Below are 20,606 nucleotides of genomic sequence, written 5' to 3' on the forward strand. Positions count from 1 at the left end.
TTTACTGGGCCGTAGTTATTAATTTCATATCGCACAAAAGAGCATGTTGCTACAAAAACAAACACAAAAGACGAAGTAATTAATATCGGAGTCGTATTGGTTGAATCCGTCGTTAGCCGGGGAGGCAAATCGCTACACAATGCGGTAGTTAGGAGGGGAGGGACGTTTAACGAGGAAATTATTTAGTAAATGTTGCCAAATAATAACATTAGTGTGAGTGAGGGGCGCCGTCTGGCGGCGATAGGACTTGCTGGGACAGTTTTCTGAATCCAGTTTCCATTGCTCATATTAGGACCGATCTGTGTGTAGCATGTGTTGGCAGGTAGTCTTTGTAGATATTTGGATTTAGGTAATCAACTAATTTAACTTTTTGACACCGTGCATGTGCATTGTGCACTTTATGGGTATTTTCAGAATTTGGGGGGCCAAGTAGCATAAGTTGTTAACAAAAATTAACGCACTGTCAGTTTTGTGACGCTAATTAAGCATGAAATTTCAATAAAAAAAATGTTTTTTCTGTTAATAACATAAATTTTAAGGGATAATATATGTACATTCAGAATGTGAAAAAAGTAAATTACTTAATTGTCAAGTAATTATATTAATTATAAGTTTACAAAGATTTTTAATGATTTATTGGCAATAAAAAGAATTTTCATCCGATATTTAATTATGTTACCTACCTACGTTTCCGAAGAATCGGAGGGCAATATTTAGGTTAGGTATCTACTTGACGGAGATTAAGCGCTGACAACAATCTAGAAATTGACCCATCCCAATACAGGTATTGTTACCTAATAAAGAGCGACCGTTTACATTTCTAAAAACAAAACCATACGAAGAAACATTTACTTATCATAGCTATAGAAACAATCGCAGCACTCCTGTCCCTTCCACAAAGCGGGGGGCGGCCTCCTCCAATGAGCGCTCGCGACTGCTACCCGCGGTTCTCAACATCGTCCTATCTCATCTCGTGGTCGGGCCACATAAGTGCGGGCGGCAGTATTGCAAACAGAGAGCCTGAATTGCCACATAATTGAGAGGCTACATGACTATTCTTGTGAGCGAGCCGTTGGCTCGGTCGAACCAGTAAAAGTGCCGTGCACCAGAAGCAATTTCTTTTAGTTTACCTATTATGTACGTTACTTAAGGTACTTCGATTGTAACATTATGAGTATGGATGAGGTTACAGAGACTACCTATTTTCGGTCAAAGTCGTGATAAAATTGCACTTAGCATTTAGTGTTCCCTTATTTCTTAATTTGAAAACCATTGCTAGGTTTTACCTGGACTTCTAGGCCTGAGGCTTGAGGGCCTAGGCGGAAACCGGCCTTGCATAATCTGTGATCATTCATTGTTTTGGATTAAGCCTCATACTTAATTTCATAGATACTTATTTGAAATTGAAGTGGCTAATAGCACTTCCACGCTCTCTCCTATCAAACTCGTCGCGCGTTCATCTGAACTAGCCTTATCATAGGCACTGTCTAACCTCCGTGCAGTTGGAATACGCTCTCCGTCCACTGATCCATTGTCGCCGTGACAATGATGAGCTAAACGCTCACAATTAATGCCGGTTTTATGACAGTTTACGCGTGGATACGCAATCACAATCGGCGAATCTTTGCCTGATGGCTTTTATTCTGTTCTCGTAATTACTGAAGATTGAGTGGTTGGATGGTTCTTCGGTTTTAATGGCGTATTTTATTGTTAATGAAGCACTTTCCTTGTGTAATCCATTTAAGAAAGTCACTTTTTAAATCAAAATGTTTAAATCTAAATACCTACCTACAGAATACAGATGAACGTATAAACGTTATTCTCAACTATAGGTAGGTAGTAGGTAGGTATAAGTACCTACTATTAAGAACAAAGTTGCACACGAATCTTTTGTTATTCTTACTTATAGCAATTCGCCGTTTTCCATACATTTTCGAATAATTCAAAAATAAGGGATATTTTTACTACTCAAAACGAAAAAAACTTGGTTATGTCTCGAAACAACGGAAAAAAAAATATTGTTCACTTATTTTACTATTATTAATTTTATAAAATAAATTAAAATAATACACTTTATTATAAACATCTAAAACATTAGTTTAAATACCGTGTAACAAGATGAGACTCACTCGCTAGCGCGTCCCTCGGGGCCCGCTCCAAAAGGAATACCTAATTCAATCACCTCCGGAACGTACCCGCTAATCCCGAAATTAGCAATACGATATGAATAAATAGATTTCGGTCGAAGCTCGCCAAGGGACTGGGGAGTGTTTAGCGAATCATTAGTTTGGTAATGATGGGTTGTGTTGCGTGTAGAGTTGCAAAAAAACGGTTTTTTTTTTCTGGCTTGAAATCTGGGTTATTTTTCTGTAGTAAGTTTTTTTCCAAAGTACGAAATCTCAAAATTTGCAAAGCAGTTAATACTTCTATACGGTTTTTTAGACTTAATGTTATCTATTAAACGAACTTAATCAAATAACTTTAATTTCTGGTCTTATATAAGTAGCATTTACGAAATCTCCTCTCCACGCTGCACGCCGCGTCGGGGATTCCCCAATAAATGTTAATCGAATTAAAATGTACGTTATTGTTATTGAAACACGTCTCAACTCACGAAAAACCGTTATTGTCGAACTATTTGTTCATCTGAAAAAAAAACATATTTAGAGAAAAATCCAATGGTGCTCGGTTTTGTTTCATAATTCTGAAAAAAAAACATTGGTATTTTTTCTATTTGCAACCCTAGTTGCGTGCGTTTATTTTATGAAATGACGTTATGGCAATGTGTTGTGGCGGGTTTTGCTCCGCGTTTTGTTTAGGCGTTTATGTTTTGTTAAAACTTTTTAATTTTACCGGTTGTACTTTGTAATTTTAATCTGAATGCCTTTAGAGCGTACTTTTAAGTATGGTTTCTGTGTATTATTTTTCTGTCACATCAAATATAAATGGCCCGTCGGATTGTATTTAAAAAATCATCTCTAAATTAATGAAATGACTGTAACTGTCGTGTGCATGGTGTTCGTAAGTAGGTAACAGAATTTATATACATAACTACATAAATTCTACTGCATTTACACGTATTTTTAAGTATTTGGTCGTTAAAAATACATAGCGAACCAAAACAGTTATGTTTGTGTAGATCTATAAAGGAAAGTTTGAGATGCAAATTAATGCGCAATTTTATGGCTCCCGAAACACTAAAAATCAATGTCTAACAAAGAAACACGAAACACCGCTATGTATTTCTGTTTATAGCTGAGGAGGCGCTTGGTTGTCCCCATTTACATAAACAGAGCTTCACAATATTTACAGGAAAGCATCTGTCTCACCCCGCCCGTCTTTAAGTTCTCTGTCATTGCCTGGAGCAGACTCTGGGCTGATGCCGGTATGGTATTGCTTCTATTTGGTTGTCTATTGTTTGCCCGACAGTCATTTAACATAATATTCATATGCCCGAATCTAACTTGCCTAAATTTCATTTGCCCGAATGATTTGTTTACCATAAAAATTGTATGACATACTGGTTGTTTATCCGAACATTACCTTCCATAATCATACAATGCCATACTATTTGTTAGCCATATTATTAAGTGCAATAATATGGTTTAATATAATATTCTAACGCCATAAGCAATTATTGCCATATTAATTGTTGCCCATATTATTACCTAACCTACTTTCTGGTAGCAGTTTCATTTTCCAGGGGGTCACAGTTCTAACCTAACCTAACCTACTTTTCAAGCTGTTTCATTTTCCAGGGGGTCACAGTTCTAACCTAACCTAACCTACTTTCTGATAGCAGTTTCATTTTCCAGGGGGTCACAGTTCTAATCTAACCTAACCTACTTTTCAAGCTGTTTCATTTTCCAGGGGGTCACAGTTCTAACCTAACCTAACCTACTTTTTCTGATAGCTGTTTCATTTTCCAGGGGGTCGCAGTTCTAACACCGTGTCTTGCGTGGGCGACCGTCGCCGTCGCGTCTCATACTTCCATATCGATAAGGTTTGATTTCGTATGCGTCGCATCGCCGTCGCGCGACCATCGCGCGACCGTCGCCCACGCAAGCCACGGCGTAACCTAACCTAACCTACTTTCTGATAGCATTTTCATTTTCCAGGGGGTTACAGTTCTAACCTAACCTAACCTACTTTTCAAGCAGTTTCATTTTCCAGGGGGTCACAGTTCTAACCTAACCTAACCTACTTTCTGATAGCAGTTTCATTTTCCAGGGGGGTCACAGTTCTAACCTAACCTAACCTACTTTCTGATAGCAGTTTCATTCTCTAGTACTTCTAGTAGTGTCGTCTCTGTGATAATTACGCATTTCGATGATTCTGCCAAATCACTTTATGGAAATTGACTTTTCTGGTCGCTAATTTGGATGACAAATGTATGTATGGAATGTGGTAATTACTGATTTCGATGATTCTGACAAATGACATTATGGAAACTGACTTTATGGGAAACAAAGTTTCTGGCACTTGATTAATATAGTAAACAATGATTATGGCATAAGATGTTATGAGAAACAATTAATATTATGATTGTTGAATAGGGTGGCAAATAAAATTATGGCAAATGAAATTCTGGCAAATGGGGGTATCCCCTTCTATTTGGCATGGCGACCAGGCAATAGTTTCTGGCAAACGAGGGTATTTGATTGAGCTCACCTTCGCACTTCGCTCTTAATATCCATACTAATATTATAAATGGGAAAGTGTGTGTCTGTTTGTTTGTCCATCCTTCACGGCAAAATGGAGCGACCACCGAACTGTGGTGTTTTTTTTTAAAGCAGAGGTAATAAAAATTGCTTCATATGATTCATATCCTAGGTATTGTTTCTATCGCTTGGTCATCTTAAAATAAAATAAAATGATTTCTTTAGAATGCCACAAGGAAAACGCTCTGTAAGCTCGTACTCGTGGGCCATTTTTTTCAAAGTTGTCCACCCCGTTTTTGGCTTGTCCCATACTTTTGATATAATATTTAGCGTATTTAAAGAGTCTAAACTAATAAAGACTATTTTTTATTCGAACCCAAATTTAGTTGACAGTAATTTACAATATTCATTTAAATTTTTATTATAATTATGTATTTGTTAAAAATTATAATGTGATAAAAAATGGGCAATTTTTTGCTGTCCCACGTCAAATATCGTTTTTGTTATGGATTTTATTCTATAACTAATTGTACTAAATATTGATGACGGCATAATTTGAAAAGATTGAGTTATACGCTATTATGTTATAAAATATTTCATGTTAATAAATAAACGTACTATTTAAAATTAAGTATAATGTGCCGAGACGGAATCTGGTAATTGTGGAATTTTCCATTCCGAAACCGCAGAATGACTGTTAAAATTAAAAGAAAGTTCCTAACATTTGGTAGTATTTTATTCAGCTTGGCAAAATTAATTTAAAACTACTCAATACCGTCATCTTGCATTTGCCAGTTGCCGCCAAACACGCATCAAAGTAGCTCGTACTCAGGGGTAACATTTTCTCATTCCACCTCCCGAAACCAAATTTGCGGGTAAATACGTAATATGCAACCTTTTAACATCGATTCCTAAAACAAAGTACTAATATTGAAACCAAATAAGCCAATTAAAAACAAGATTTGTGATTATTTAATAAATAATTAAGTAAAATATCGCCGGAGGTAGCGTTCCGTTACTTCCGATCCGATACTAGATCGTTGGTTTCGTATAGGCGGAAAGAAAAACGTATCGGAATGGAAGTATAAAGCGGTATTCACGTGGTTTTAATGTGATGTTTTAGTTTCATTTGATTGCGGGAAATAAAAGAAAAACGTATGGGATTAAAACTAACTCATCTAAAATATGGTAATCAATCACGGATTACACACTCCGGTTGTTTTAGTCATTACTCGCGATATGCTTTGGAGGTCTTAGGTACCCACGTTCAAGTGTAGACGAGACCTTAGCTTTCATCCGTTACCCATACAGTCAGATCCGTTACTGTCCCATGTTTCAAATAGTTTTATTTGCAAAAATTAAATACAATTTGTTATTAAACTACGTTTCCGTTATTTTATATTGAAATAGTAACGTTTAAACTATTGATTACAAGTGATGGCATCCTATAAACTTGTGAAACAGTATAGTAATCTTAAAAATTCTCCTCTATTTTGTACTGAAAGTAACGGAACGGATATATAAATGGGTTTAAAAAAATAGTAGTCCGCATTTATGTGAAAATGAAAGTGTAATTTCTTCATTTGTTATTTTAGAATGAATAATAAAAATATTGTAAAATTCCCAAACCTTTTATATTTACATTATCTGCGATTAAATTTGGTTGCGGAACGGAACACTCGCTTCCCCTCAACTCAACAAAAACATATTTTTTTCATTAATTACTTAAAAGTCAAGTGAACCTTCTATATTTTATATAAATTTATTTATTAATGAATCTATAAAAATAGCTTTTAATTAATTTCTATCGGTTTCATTTTCATATCAACTTTTTTCGGGGTGGACAACTTTGAATAAAATGGCCCTCGTACTGCACTAATGTTTTCATATTTGCAATTAGAAAAGCTTTTTGTAAAGACGAGGTCTGACGATCGCCTAAAGCTAAGTATCGCGTCACGAGTCTTGAAAATTCATAATGTCATGTCACAGACAGGGTTATAGGTTGACATTTCAATTTAATATTCGTTTCAAGCGCTGGCTCAATAGACAAACGAACTATTTCGCGGTTATGAGGTACGACTTGTCATCTAGTTGCAAAATAGGTATTCAGAATGTGACGAATCGGGCTGCGTCCTCTCAGAGCCCATCCCGGGGAGGCAACGGGGCCGGGGCCGGAAGCAATTAGCCAGCGCGCACGCGCGCGCTTCCTCCGCCTAATTGGCGTATCGCTCGATGTGTCCCATTATAATCCATGTTGATATTATCTGTGGATTACTGCGGTCACTGTCTTGAATGTGCTATTATCTGAAGGTGCGGTTGACACTGATGCTTTGGAGCCACTTGGCTATATATGTACCTAATACTTGGCTATGTACATGATACAGACACTGTGATTGGATGTTCGGTCAAATCAGAACATCAGTACAGGCCACAACTCCGTTTGCGGGGTATGGGCATTCTATTGATGATTGGTGAAGATAATTGATATATTTCCTTGTGAAGTTTCGTTAGTTACGCTGCATGTTACTAAAAGTAAGGTAGGTTACCTATACATAGGTAACCATCAATAATATTGCACACAATCAAATCACTTAAAATATGGCCGCTACAGGCAGTCATCTAAAGGCCATCTCAAGGCCTACCGCGAAGTACGACAATTGAAATTCATCTTTATCCATCACCAGAGGTGCCACCAATTCGCGAACTTTGGTATGAATTCGCGGTAGGCCCTGGTTCACAACACCCCCGCGAAGACCGCATGTGAAATGGTCGCGTGGCAGTCGCGTGTCGCTAGCGATTAGCAACTATCGCTGAATGGACATTGTTAGGCTTTCCTTTACTTGACTGATGTGTCGAGTATGAAATAATTGCATTGACATTGAGATCGCTTGTAATGGTTGTAAATGTTAAATAATCGCATTTTTCCCTACTGGCAATCGTATTATAACAATTTGACATATTTCAAACGTATTACTATATTATGTAGGTAACTTGCATATTTGTATGTTGTCAGCGTACGTATCTAAGATCCGGCAGAAAGTAAAGTTCCTGTATAATGTTTTGATGGAATTTGTCAGGATAATATCGTCACTACTTTGAAAAAATCTCGTATCTCACGCTGCTCCTTAAAGTTACAACGCAGTAAGTCTATATGCATTCCATACATACATACTACAATTTTCTTTTCATTGACAGGCGAAGTTAAAAGTAGTGACGATATGTTTGTTTGGGTGCTTTCAATACTGAAATATTTAAAGATTTTAGTGGGTCCGAAATAGGAGCCCCGTTACGGGGGGCTTCATCTATTCGTCATTATAGATACTTAGTATACCTACCATATCCCTTGGTAAAAACATTTTTGACCTATTAGCTCTTACCAGAAGCGGCGTCGTCGGTTATCGTAGTATCTTACCTATGACAATTAGAAATGGGCCTTTGAAATAATGTCGAAGTCTCTCAGCAACATACAACCTGTAGATTAACATGCATAATCTTTAAGAATTGTCAGTTTACATTATTGACGATTGTATCTATCTACAGAACAATGCTTCGTGAAGACCATCGAATGTTGAATAGAGACGCGTGTCGAGGCGCGTGGCGCACGTCGATTAGCAACATTTACTGGTCGTTCTCGTTAGGCTTTACAATGCTTGCAGTGGTAGGGCTTTGTACACAAATTAAACGGTTCTTTTGGCATAAAGAGCGTTTAATGACCGCGCTTGTCTTCTGATTCCAAAAATGGATGATGGCGTAAAAAAAGATTGGCGAATTAAAGAAGAATTTAGGATTTACAAAGAATACGTACCTACAGTCACCATGATTGACATCGGAGCGCCTAAAATGGTAAACAGAACAACGCCAAGTCCAATATATTCTTAAACAGGAAGCTCTATAAATATGTATACGTGCTATTATTGCCCGAATAATAATTTTCCTAAACATTTAGATTCTGTAATACTCTTTAGTACCGTTTCGTAACTAAAAACTGGTAACCAGCTTCGAAACGGGAAAAAAATCCCAATTCGTAACTGGCTTCAAATTGGGATTTTCTCATTACCGATTTATAACCGCGTTTGGTAACTGGCTTCGAAACGGGAAAAAGAATCCCGTGTTGTAACTGTAACTAAATCATTACCGATTCGTATAGTCATGGTTGGTAACCAGCTTCCAAACGGGAAAAAATATCCCGTATTGTAACTGGTTACAAAATGGGATTTTTTGCCATCATGAATACATGATTTATTCGAATATTGCTGAAATTGAATATTTTTTTAGGGTTCCGTAGTCAACTAGACTGACTATAGTTTCGCTCTGTCCGTCTGTCCGTATGTACACCATCCTAGCTTCGATTTGGTAGAAACGCCGATCAGTAACTCGGGCGCAATACGTAGCCAGCTACAAACAGAGAATTTTGTATTCCCGTTCTTAGCTAGTTACAATTCTATAGCTATATTCTGTAGCTAGTTACAAAACATAGTTACCAAACGGTACCACGCTGGCCCAATACGTAACCGACTACAAAACGGGAATCTTGATTCCCAATTTGTAGCCAGATACGAAATTTTGGCTACCAAAGGGTACTAAATAACCAATGTACAGTCAACCAATTTGAATCATAGGCCACTGTAGAACCTTTGCACATTAAACGTCAATGTGACTTCTTATGGCAAATAGAACACGACTTAAATGAGAGAGGGTTCCAGAGTGGCCTAGGATTCAAATTGGTTGACTGTAAGTACATAGTTACATTTAGGGCCAGTTGCATCAGTCACGCAGCAGAAGTATGTAGGTATATGGAAATTCTATGCAAAAAAAATAACGAACGCTAAATTTGGTAACGGACAATTTGGTGCAATCGACCCTTAGAGGGAATGTGATCCATTATACCTACGTAATCACTTATTTTCAGTACAGATGGTGTTTTTTTTACGCACTAGTGCGAGGAGTGGTCCATTATATGCCAGGTCGAAACTTCGGAGGCTCATCTGTACTGAAAAACGTCGTACGATACACGTGCGAAAAGGAAATTCGTAACTCGTTTCGAATTTCCTTTTTTACGCACTTGTATCGTAATGTAGGTACTATTATGCTTCATCTTACGTAAATAATATGTATAAGTACCTACGATAACCGTAACAAACAGATGTTTGTAACATGTTTCACCATATAATTATGCAGCTTACGATGGACAAAGGAAAATATTTTTCATAAACATCAACCCTTTATCATAATATTCATAAACAACGTAATAATCAAGTAACTCCATACTTAATTATCTGTGTTATTATCTCGATAGAACTTTGTCGCTTTAAAGTCTTTGAACCGAATGTTCCCGTTTTCGATTTAGTATGGGATGGGATGTTACTAAAAAGCTATTTGGTTATTAAGCTTTTCGAATTTTTTGAAATATTTTTTTTTATGGAAAATATGTGTTAACTTCGACAGACAGCGTGATAATCGTTCGGCAGAGCAACACTATTTTGGAACTATGAGGCCTTTATTATTTGAATGCAATAAGCTTGAACTTGTTGAAACGTATTGTAGTTTATGTCACTTACCTACATTTAGATAATGCACATGTTACAAGTATAATATGTACACATACACACATAAAATCTGGAAGTGGGAATTAACGTGACCACACTAACAAAGCATTCGTCCCAATGTACGTAAGTAATAGAGACTTACACTAATAATTCAGTAAGTAAACACCCATTGACTGTGACAAGGTCCCAAGTGCCCACGAAAGGGGAGAGCGGAGTAATAGTTCATCATCCGATAATGGCGGATTATCGCGACAGCAACCCTTTGTGGTAAAAACTGCACCAAACATTTGCCGATGCTGATTATTAATGCGCGCTCGGTATTAACTCCGTCAGTGAATTTGTAATCACGGCTCTGTGACATGATGTTGGTAAATATTTATTGTATTTCGGGTTTTCGTGTTTTCATTTAGTTCGGTGTTTATTTAAATATATAGGTATAGTAGATGTACTAAAACTACTAGGAGGGTGTCATCCAGGCAGTAGACCTCCAGAATACTGTCTACCACTCCATCTGACAGGCATTGAGAAAGTGATTTATGATGACGTCTCAGATCTTACCCTGTATTTCAAGAACCTTTTGGGCCAGAACAATAGGCGTAAATGACATAATTTTCTGACAAAAGGAGAGTAGACAACATTTAGCCAAAACCATTAAAAAAAACTACTGAATATGCAGAAATATTTCAAATAGATTCTGACCAGAATGCGTATTAGTTGATTCAATTTATACCTAAGAATTATTTTTGGAAAAATATTTACAACAGTGTAAATAAAATCAACAACTTTGTTTGTCGTCTAAACTGTATTTTTAATACATCAAATGCAACCCTAATAAAGACATCCTACTTAGTTTAAAACACAATGCAGCCCTTTCATAAACCAAATATTATCGCGACCCCTTGCGTCAGCGCTCCGGGACTTCACAAATAAAATATTCACATCACACGTCGAACAAGCCCTCCGCGTCCTAACAACCACTTTCGCCATCAGTCGCTGTCAATTTATATTTGCCTGCAATCAAAATTTGCGCGTCGACACGTTCAAACGGCAGTTTGTCCGAGACCCGCCAAGGGGACACACCCTGCCCCCCGCGGGCTTCCTGCCGCCGGGTGGCAAAGGGGCTCCAGGAGCATATTCTCAAGCGGCCCACTAAACTAGCCCAATGAATAGGTGTCAAGAGCAATGCGTCAGAGTGGCCCAGCGGCGGCTCCGCGCGCCCTACGTGCCGCGTAACCGGAGCTTCTCGCCTCATAATGCTACATAATTCAATTGATTCCCCGACACTACCCGCACGCTTGCTACTAACTTCGTTTAGAGCGTTTTGATATCGGATACGCTTTGACGCCTCCTTGTGCAATTCTTCTGACCGCTCGGGGGAAAATAAAAGGCGAAAATTCAATCAATTGGGTGTAGTGATGTATTAAAATAAATACTAACTTAACAATTACTTAATGCTGGTATGAGACAGCTGGCGATGAGTAGGTGACATGGCCGACGTGGGCGGGGTAAGCGTGAGGGGCCGGCGCGTAGGACAGGTGGTGAGCGGCCGGGGCCTGGGCGTACGCCACGGGAGCAGGTGCGTACGCGACTTTGGCGACGGGCTGTGCGTAGGCGACCTTGGCGACAGGCTGAGCGTAGGCCACGTGTTGAGCATAGGCTACGGGAGCCGGTTGGGAGTACTGCGCGTAGGTTACAGCGGGAGCTGGGGCCGGGGCGTAGGCTACCTTAGCGACAGGTTGGGCGTAAGCTACTGAAGCCGGCGCCGGGGCATACGCTACTTTGGCAACAGGTTGAGCATAAGTCACTTGAGCCGGTGCTGGAGCGTAGGCTACTTTGGTTACAGGTTGGGCATAAGCCACTTGAGCCGGTGCTGGAGCGTAGGCCACTTTGGTTACAGGTTGATGGGCATAAGCCACTTGAGCCGGTGCGGGAGCGTAGGCTACTTTGGTTACAGGTTGGGCATAAGCCACTTGAGCCGGTGATGGAGCGTAGGCTACTTTGGTTACAGGTTGGGCATAAGCCACTGGTTCTGGCGCAGGGGCGTACGCAACTTTGGCAACCGGCTGAGCGTACGCTACCGGGGCGGGGGCAGCGGCATACGCGACCTTCTGGGGTGCTCCCTCGTATCGAACCACAGCGTTGAACCCGTGGATCTTATCAGCGGTGTACTCCACTATGCGTTGTACACCATCGGGCTGAACGAAGGAGTAGAATCCGTGGACGGCATCTCCATTGCGGTTCTCTTTGGCTTGTTTAGAGTCCCCGGAGAGCTGGTCGTGGACTGAGTACTCGTACTCGTACTGGGCGGGGGCCTCGGGCTCCTCGTAGATGACCTTGGTGGCGGGCGCGACCTGGACTGCCGCGGGGGCGACCTCCACGACGCCGGCCGCCGCCGCTGCTATCATGCAGAAGAAGATTGTGATCTGTTGAGGAGAACATGTTTAGTAGGTATAGGTAGGTAGTACTTACAAAAATATCTGGCTCTGGAATTCACTACAGTTGTCATACTTGTCATCTACTTAAACTAGAATAACATCGTTTACAACTTTATCAACGTCTTAAATTGATGTGTGAGGGGGGTTGCCCAAGGTGCAAATTAAAGGTTCTTAATTTATGTTTAAAAGCTTTAAAGTATGATAAAAGCACTGAAGGCGAATTTAAGGATTCAGAGCTACCTAATCTAAAATTATTGAGTAGAGGAGCTCGAACTAGTTCTAAAACTGGATTTGATTAAGTAACTAAAGGATTTAATTTTAATCAATATTTTTACTAACGAGATGATATTATGATGCTTTACTCACTTTGACAGCCATGTCGAGTGTTTATTCGTCAGTGTGACGAGATGAGCGCGCGCGCAGCATTTATACATGACAGTTGCGCATACGATGACACGCCCTGTGTCTAGGGTCAAAAACCGGACCAATCCAAACATTATGTAATTTTGATGGGAAGTTACAACTCTTGTTTTATATCGATAACTGTACTGTATTGCATTATTGATAATTATGTTCCGATAACAATCTATGAGACATGCACCAACAATAATGAATGAATGATATAGTGAAACCGGTTATCCTCGTGGCTTTGTAGGCTTAATGAGCTTATAAGTTTGATTTAGATTTGATAATTGTGTTGGAGATAAGTTAAGTGTTTGTATAAATTTAAACTATTCAATAAACTCTAAATAGGTAATTAATATATAATAATTTATTAACTTTATTGTAACAACTCTTACACAAATTCACTATATAAGCTCAGGGAGACTTGCGTTGAGGCTAATTACTCAGATAAATAAATACCTACGTCACCCATAAATCAGGAACACAATAAATATCTGTGTCAGTTTGTGTGTCTGTGTCAATAAATATCTGTGTCAGTCAGCATCACAGCATCACACAAATATTTTTTTAATTTATTATTCCTTAAAATCTACACTAACAGACATTCTACATGTTACGATGCGCTAACCATGTTAATTGCACAGGAGGGTAGAAAATGATACAAATGCCGGGATTCGAAACCAGGACCATCGGCTTGACCTACAGGCACAAGGGACACCGTCACTAGGGCAGTCCGGTCGTCAACAATACTTAGTTAAGTACCTAAGTACATTTGTTATTTTCACATCACTCTATTAATATCAATTTAGGCACCAATTTAGGCACCTACGAAGATTACTTACAAAGACGGACACTTTATATAAGTAAAATATACTTCATTCAAAACCAATTCATTAATTATCATCAAAACAACAACATAGTAAAAACTTACAACTAAACACTTATACTAAAAATCTTACAAATAAAAACTTATACTACTTAACTACAAATAAAAAATTTGGCTCAAATCGTCGCCAGTGGGTAAGGTGCCCAGAAGGCTGGCCGCATTGCGAAAAGATTTGCCTTCGAATTGTTACGGAAACTAACGAACGTGTCATGCTATTTCAGTCAGTGTCAATACAAGATGTACTGACCAGGTACTGACATTGACTGAACTAGCATGACAAATACGAACGTTTCCGAAGGAAACCCTTTTCGCACTACATCTGTATCATGTCATGATGATGTAACTAAAAGGGTACCCCTTACAAGGATACGTTTGCCAGGTACTGTATATCCTGTAATAAAATATTACACTTACATTAGCACATCGATACCACATACGCAGCGCAGTTCTATCAAACCTACCTATGACAATACAAATGAATTATTTTCTAGATACTTACAGATAACTCGCAACCATAAGTCATAGTTTTTCTATATAAGTGTTCTGAGCAATGAACATATTAAAACTATTAATTAGATTTTTACACAGAGAACCTCCTATAGAGTGGCAGTCTTGTATATTTGGTTCGCGATACGAGTCACCACTGTTTGGGGTGCGAGGAGCGGGCGGGGAATGTGTTAAGCGCGCTGTGATTGGCCGTTTCAATTTTATAAATTTGACTACCCGGAGTGTGCAATGTGGTTGACCTTGGTTAAATTTTTAAGTAGCTAAATAGCCACATAATCGTACTCACATTTACATAAAAATTTTATAAACTCTCCATTAACGATATCGAGCGACTTTAATTACCTCGATTAGTACCTAATAATTAGACTCATTTCCTCACAATATTTCTTTTTCACACGATCAGGTATACATACAAATACGAGTCAAAAGCAAAACATACCTATGGGTACTGTCTGTACGCAGTAGCTATTAGAACAATTTTTTTTTCAGTGCCCAATTATTCAAATCCATTTTGCCGTCGGTAGGTAGGGAAAGTTATTTTTCCCACACGTAGTAGACTAAGATTAAATTATGTAGGTAGGTACTACCTATAGGTAATAACTTAGTGTAAACTTACATTATGTCCAACGAGTAAAATAAAATAAAAAATGTTGTAATAGGTACCTACTCTTAGGGGTGGGTATATAAAAATCATAGGAAATTAGGATAATATCATTAAATTATTGAACAAGTTTTCTAAAGTTTTCATTGTTTCGCAATTTTGGAAACTTTCCGACGGCACTTACACTGCAGAAAAACTTGTACACGGTTGCACATCGGTATCAATACATGTAATCATACATCCATACATGCGACGATAACCCGTCTAACAAGATCGCAGTCGATATGCTTAGACCATTACTCTAATTCTAAATTGCCAAACTATAATTTACATAATTCTGTACGCTTGGGTAACTTGATTGTTTTGAGTTGGTAAATTTTACATTAACAAGATTCTTGATCACATTGACGTTATTGGCATCCGTTATGGTATGGGTATATTTATACCACATTAAAGTTAAAACGTTTTATAGCCATTTGATTTACCTACTTCAATACAAACTGGGAGGAAAACTTCGCTCAAATGTTCTGTGGTAGGCATGTATTTAAAATGTCTTCATACCAAAAACTCACGCGACTCACGAGATAGCCTTACTAAGATAATTATCTGTCACCACCAAACCTACAATAACTGTATAACAAAACAATACCACTAATTATCATATACGTATATCGAAGCTGACCTGCCATCGATCGATCAAAGATCGTTCCATACGCTCACCAAGAAACACTCGGCTCATATGAACTACTTAAGATAAGACCTCCTATGAAATATAGTCATTATAAAATTCGAGGTCAATCTAAAATGGATGTCTAATTAAGTTATGTCGTGCTCATACAACCGATAGGAATGCGTAGAGAGCTTTTCGTGTTACACATATTATACGGCATGTTGGCCAAGGCCACGGTCACCTATCCGCTTTTATGACGACCATAATTGAACCAGCTTACCCAGACCTCCGTCATTGTCCGTTGCTATGGCAACCTCCTTACGCCCGAGAAAGCTCGGAGGTCTACTTAGTTGGGCATTGACAAGTTACCGGTTTTACATGTTTTAGATGTATGTAATGTAATACAAAAATTATAGAAGACACTTTCGTAATTGTTTACAGTATTTATGAGATCGGTTTTTGATATTGCAACATTAAGTGTAATAAAACTAATAAATTGCTTCTTGCAAATAAAATTGCTAAAGATAAACTTATTAAATTAAAATATGTCATTTGAAATATTGATTGGTTACTTTTTGAGAATAATAAATGTCTTTAACCCGAGTTACATCGTGTAGGTATATTTACGTACCATTTTTAGGGTTCCGTAGTCAACTAGGAATCCTTATAGTTTCGCCATGTCTGTCTGTCCGTCCGTCCGTCCGCGGATAATCTCAGTAACCGTAAGCACTAGAAAGCTGAAATTTGGTACCAGTATGTATATCAATCACGCCAACAAAGTGCAAAAATAAAAAATGGAAAAAAATGTTTTATTAGGGTACCCCCCCTACATGTAAAGTGGGGGCTGATATTTTTTTTTATTCCAACCCCAACGTGTGGTATATTGTTGGATAGGTATTTAAAAATGAATAAGGGTTTGCTAAGATCGTTTTTTGATAATATTCATATTTTCGGAAATAATCGCTCCTAAAGGAAAAAAAGTGCGTCCCCCCCCTCTAACTTTTGAACCATATGTTTAAAAAATATGAAAAAAATCACAAAAGTGGAACTTTATAAAGACTTTCTAGGAAAATTGTTTTGAATTTAATAGGTTCAGTAGTTTTTGAGAAAAATATGGAAAACTACGGAACCCAACACTGAGCGTGGCCCGACACTAGGGTTGCCAACCGTACTATATAATATAGTACTGTACTATATTTTGGCCCAGCGTACTATATTCTGTATGAAGCATATATAGTACGCAAAAGTACTATATTTTTGGGGTCCATGTCAGTGGCGAATTTACACTAGGGTCAAACCGCCAGGATAATGAAAAAAATTTCGCGCTCGCTCCGCTCGCGCTTTTATTCATATTTAACCTTCAATGTCCATTTCATTACTTCGTTCTGACCTGCATATATTGCAGTTACGTATAAAGACACCGTTGTTTGCAAACATTTGTATTTTTTACATGATATATTAAATAACGATATTTCTTAAGGGGATTCTCTACTCCGATGAGCTTCGATTTGAATCCATTGGTATTATGAATATTACGACAGTTTCTAAAGCATATCATATTAACAGAATCGTCTTTAAACAAACTAGCATCCCATAATTAGGTACCTACTTCACAGCTCATTGATTCTGTGATATTTAGCATCAAAGTTGAACTATTTTAGGACCGAAACTGGTTCTTTGGTCAAAATTTTTGCCTTAATTTTTTTTTTTTTTTTTTATACTACGTCGGTGGCAAACAAGCGTACGGTCCGCCTGATGGAAAGCGGTCACCGTAACCTATGGACGCTTGCAACTCAAACAGTGTCACATGCGCGTTGCCACCCTATTAGACACTTGTACATTCCCTTTTGCTGTGTTAAGTACGCAGCAAAAAGGAGTGCACAAGTTCTAAGGAGGGTTCGGGTTGCCGACGACTCAAAGGACAATAGACGGAACAAGTTAGTTCCGTAAGTCCTCCCGTCATCAGCACACCGCACCCTCGTTGAGCTCTGGCAGCCTTACTCACCGGCAGGAACACAACACTATGAGTAGGGTCTAGTGCTATTTGGCTGCGGTCTTCTGTAAGGCGGAGGTACTACCCCAGTTGGGCTCTGCTCTAGATTCGAGCGAGACGATATCCGCTGTGCTGTGCCCTACCACACAAAGCGGAATATCATTCGCTATGCCCTACCTCCTACCTACTTAATTAGTTTAAACTTAAAATCGCTTTTGCATTTTTATAAAAGTCTAGATTTCATTGAAGTAAAAATGTTTTTAAAACAATGTCAAATTTCATAAAAAATATAAGTACTTATAATATGGGTATTTTTTTAAATATGGGTCTTGTAAAAAAAGTAAGTAGGTAACTAACTATTGAAACTAAAAGAATATTAATAGGTACGTAAGTAAAAATTGCATACCTGTCAATAAATTTAGACTCAATATTGCATATTTTTCGAAATACGCCATATATATTGTTGGTGTTCGATAAAACATTTGGTACATTACATACAATAAACAACTAGTTATATATGTATTACGCTAAGTAAAACATTCGACAACATGAAAGTTTGCTTTTTTAAAAAAGGCCAAATGTTGAGTTGGTAAATGTGAGCTTGGCAAATAAAACAATAAGTTGGGAAATGAACATTCGGCGGAATAAAATTGCGCGAAACGTAAGTTGGAAAGTGGTATTCGGCCATACAACTTTCGGCGATACTTAACCAATGCAACACAAAACTTGTCAAAAATCGATGAAAACCGAATAGAGCCCCTTACAGTGGACAGAAAGAACGATCTCTACGACTTGGTTATCGATTATGTGTACCGTACTATATTTTATTTCGGTGTACTATATTTTTTAGATGGAATTTTCTAAAATACTATATTTCCCTAAAAAAAAGTTGGCAACCCTACGGGGCTCTTGGCCGGTTTTTTTGATTACATTTATTTAATTTAATGTATGTTTAATGTAAAGTTTTATTGTAACTATGTAGGTACCTATGTTAAAAAATACTTACTTACAGGATCATTTTTTCTAAGTAGTTAGGTTAAGTTGGCTTGGTTTAGTATACATAGGAGATTTTGTCAATGATTAGGACGACTCTTGTATCTTAAAGCTATATAAAAAACGTTCAGTAGTCATTCGAGACTCTGAAGACCTAGAAAAAAACTAAGTAATTATCAAGAAAGATAGGACGGGCTACCTGCCTATGATATACAAATGCATACCGAACTGGTTGGCCTTATGTTGTAACTTATCCCAAATCTAATCAGTCAAGCAAAAACGTAGTTCAAAGTCGCAGACAGTTATCTGGCATTTCAATGGTACAAGAACCAGTATACGTGTGATCTCCGATGTTCTATAGTTTCCATTGACCTCGAGGTCACGTTACGCTGGCGTCCAAAAATTAAAAACCTGCGCGCACGCAAGCTAAAGAATACATCGTGTTCACTTGTTATCGCCATGTCAAATCAAGTTGATCTGGTTATGCATTTCTCGAGTGACACAGAGTGACCTTCAACTCACAATATGTGTATTAGCCATACTGCTGACAGCGAAAAGGCAGTGTCTTGTACGATTTGTAAACATCGTTAGTGCGTTTTAATTTTGGAGCGTGGATTAGCCCTCTGGCCGGCACTGGACGCCTGTAGGCGCTTATCGAAGTATAAAAAGTGTCGCGGGTCAGTAAATGTCATAGTCCACTGCAGACAATCACATCAGCAACAATGGCCGCTAAGGTGAGCTGTTTATTAATCATTTAATTATTAATTAATTACAGATTTTCATTTAACATCATCAGTTTATTAATTTGCGAAGAAAAGGTTTGATTCAATTAGTTGGTTAAAAAAGCTTCTTGGTAAAATGTACCTTACCTGTCCCTTTTCTCCAGAGTGAGAAGTCAATAAGTATCCGCATCATCTAAGGCAATCAACCGTACTTCTCCGCATACCTACTGTTATTTGGGGAGATTAAACCTAAATGTTAGTAGTACCTATAACAGTTAATTGTTTTCCAGTTCGTCGCTATCCTGTCCCTGGCCGTGGCCGCGTCGGCCATCCCGGTGGTACCGCTGGCGAAGGTGGCGCACGAGGAAGCGCCCGCACACTACGAGTTCCAGTACTCGGTGGCGGACCACCACACCGGCGACATCAAGCAGCAGCAGGAGGCGCGCGCCGGCGACGCCGTGCACGGCTCCTACTCGCTGCTGCAGCCCGACGGCGTGCAGCGCATCGTGGAGTACACCGCCGACAAGGAGCACGGCTTCAACGCCGTCGTGCGCTACGAGGGCCACCCCACCGAGGCGCCCCACAAGGTGCTCGCCCCCGTCGCCAAGCTCGCCTATGCCGCCCCTGTAGCCAAGATCGCCTACGCTGCCCCCGTCGCCAAGCTCGCCTACGCCGCCCCTGTAGCCAAGTTCGCCTACGCCGCCCCCGTAGCCAAGGTCGCCTACGCCGCCGCCCCCGCTCACGTCACCTTCTCCTCCCCCGCCGTCTCCTACCACCACTAGACTGATGCTCGAGGCTCGTTGTTATTATGACTAGTTTCTAATAAATTATTTATTGAAATAACTTCACATTTTTTTACTGCACCTAGAATTTAAGTAGCAACATACCTATGTATATTAGACTTCAAATTAGCGCGAGACTCGAGACTTGTCAATATACCGCTGCATAATAATTTTGAAAAAGATGAGGAAGATAGATCCGCTGCATATTAATGACAAAATTATATAGTTTTGAAAAAGATGAGGAAGATAGATGCTCGATAAATCTGGTTAGGTAAGTTTAGTATATCTAAAATCTTCTAGCTTGTTCTGGCCAAGACGCGCCATGCAAAGAGCAAGAGCGACATACATTTTGACTAACACGTAGAGTTTGTGGAGTTATAAGAGGTTTGGCTTTACATGAGATCT

At 38.8% G+C, this 20,606-nt stretch overlaps 2 protein-coding genes across 2 annotated transcripts; one reads left to right on the plus strand and one right to left on the minus strand.

The window, feature by feature from the left end:
• Positions 1 to 11,601: 11,601 nt before the first annotated feature.
• On the minus strand, positions 11,602 to 13,136 carry LOC125233924 (cuticle protein-like). Its single transcript, XM_048140094.1, has 2 exons — positions 13,009 to 13,136; positions 11,602 to 12,630 (listed from the first exon to the last, which is right to left on the minus strand). Exons 1-2 carry the CDS (start codon positions 13,018 to 13,020, stop codon positions 11,656 to 11,658), a joined length of 987 nt encoding a protein of 328 aa, XP_047996051.1. The 5' UTR covers positions 13,021 to 13,136; the 3' UTR covers positions 11,602 to 11,655.
• A 6,237-nt stretch (positions 13,137 to 19,373) lies between these two features.
• LOC125234028 (cuticle protein-like) lies at positions 19,374 to 20,262 on the plus strand. Its single transcript, XM_048140207.1, has 2 exons — positions 19,374 to 19,431; positions 19,710 to 20,262. The coding sequence occupies exons 1-2, from the start codon at positions 19,420 to 19,422 to the stop codon at positions 20,199 to 20,201; spliced, it is 504 nt and encodes a 167-aa protein (XP_047996164.1). The 5' UTR covers positions 19,374 to 19,419; the 3' UTR covers positions 20,202 to 20,262.
• Positions 20,263 to 20,606: the final 344 nt, after the last annotated feature.

Source organism: Leguminivora glycinivorella, chromosome 15 (genome assembly GCF_023078275.1).
Source record: "Leguminivora glycinivorella isolate SPB_JAAS2020 chromosome 15, LegGlyc_1.1, whole genome shotgun sequence".
Lineage (NCBI taxonomy): Eukaryota > Metazoa > Arthropoda > Insecta > Lepidoptera > Tortricidae > Leguminivora > Leguminivora glycinivorella.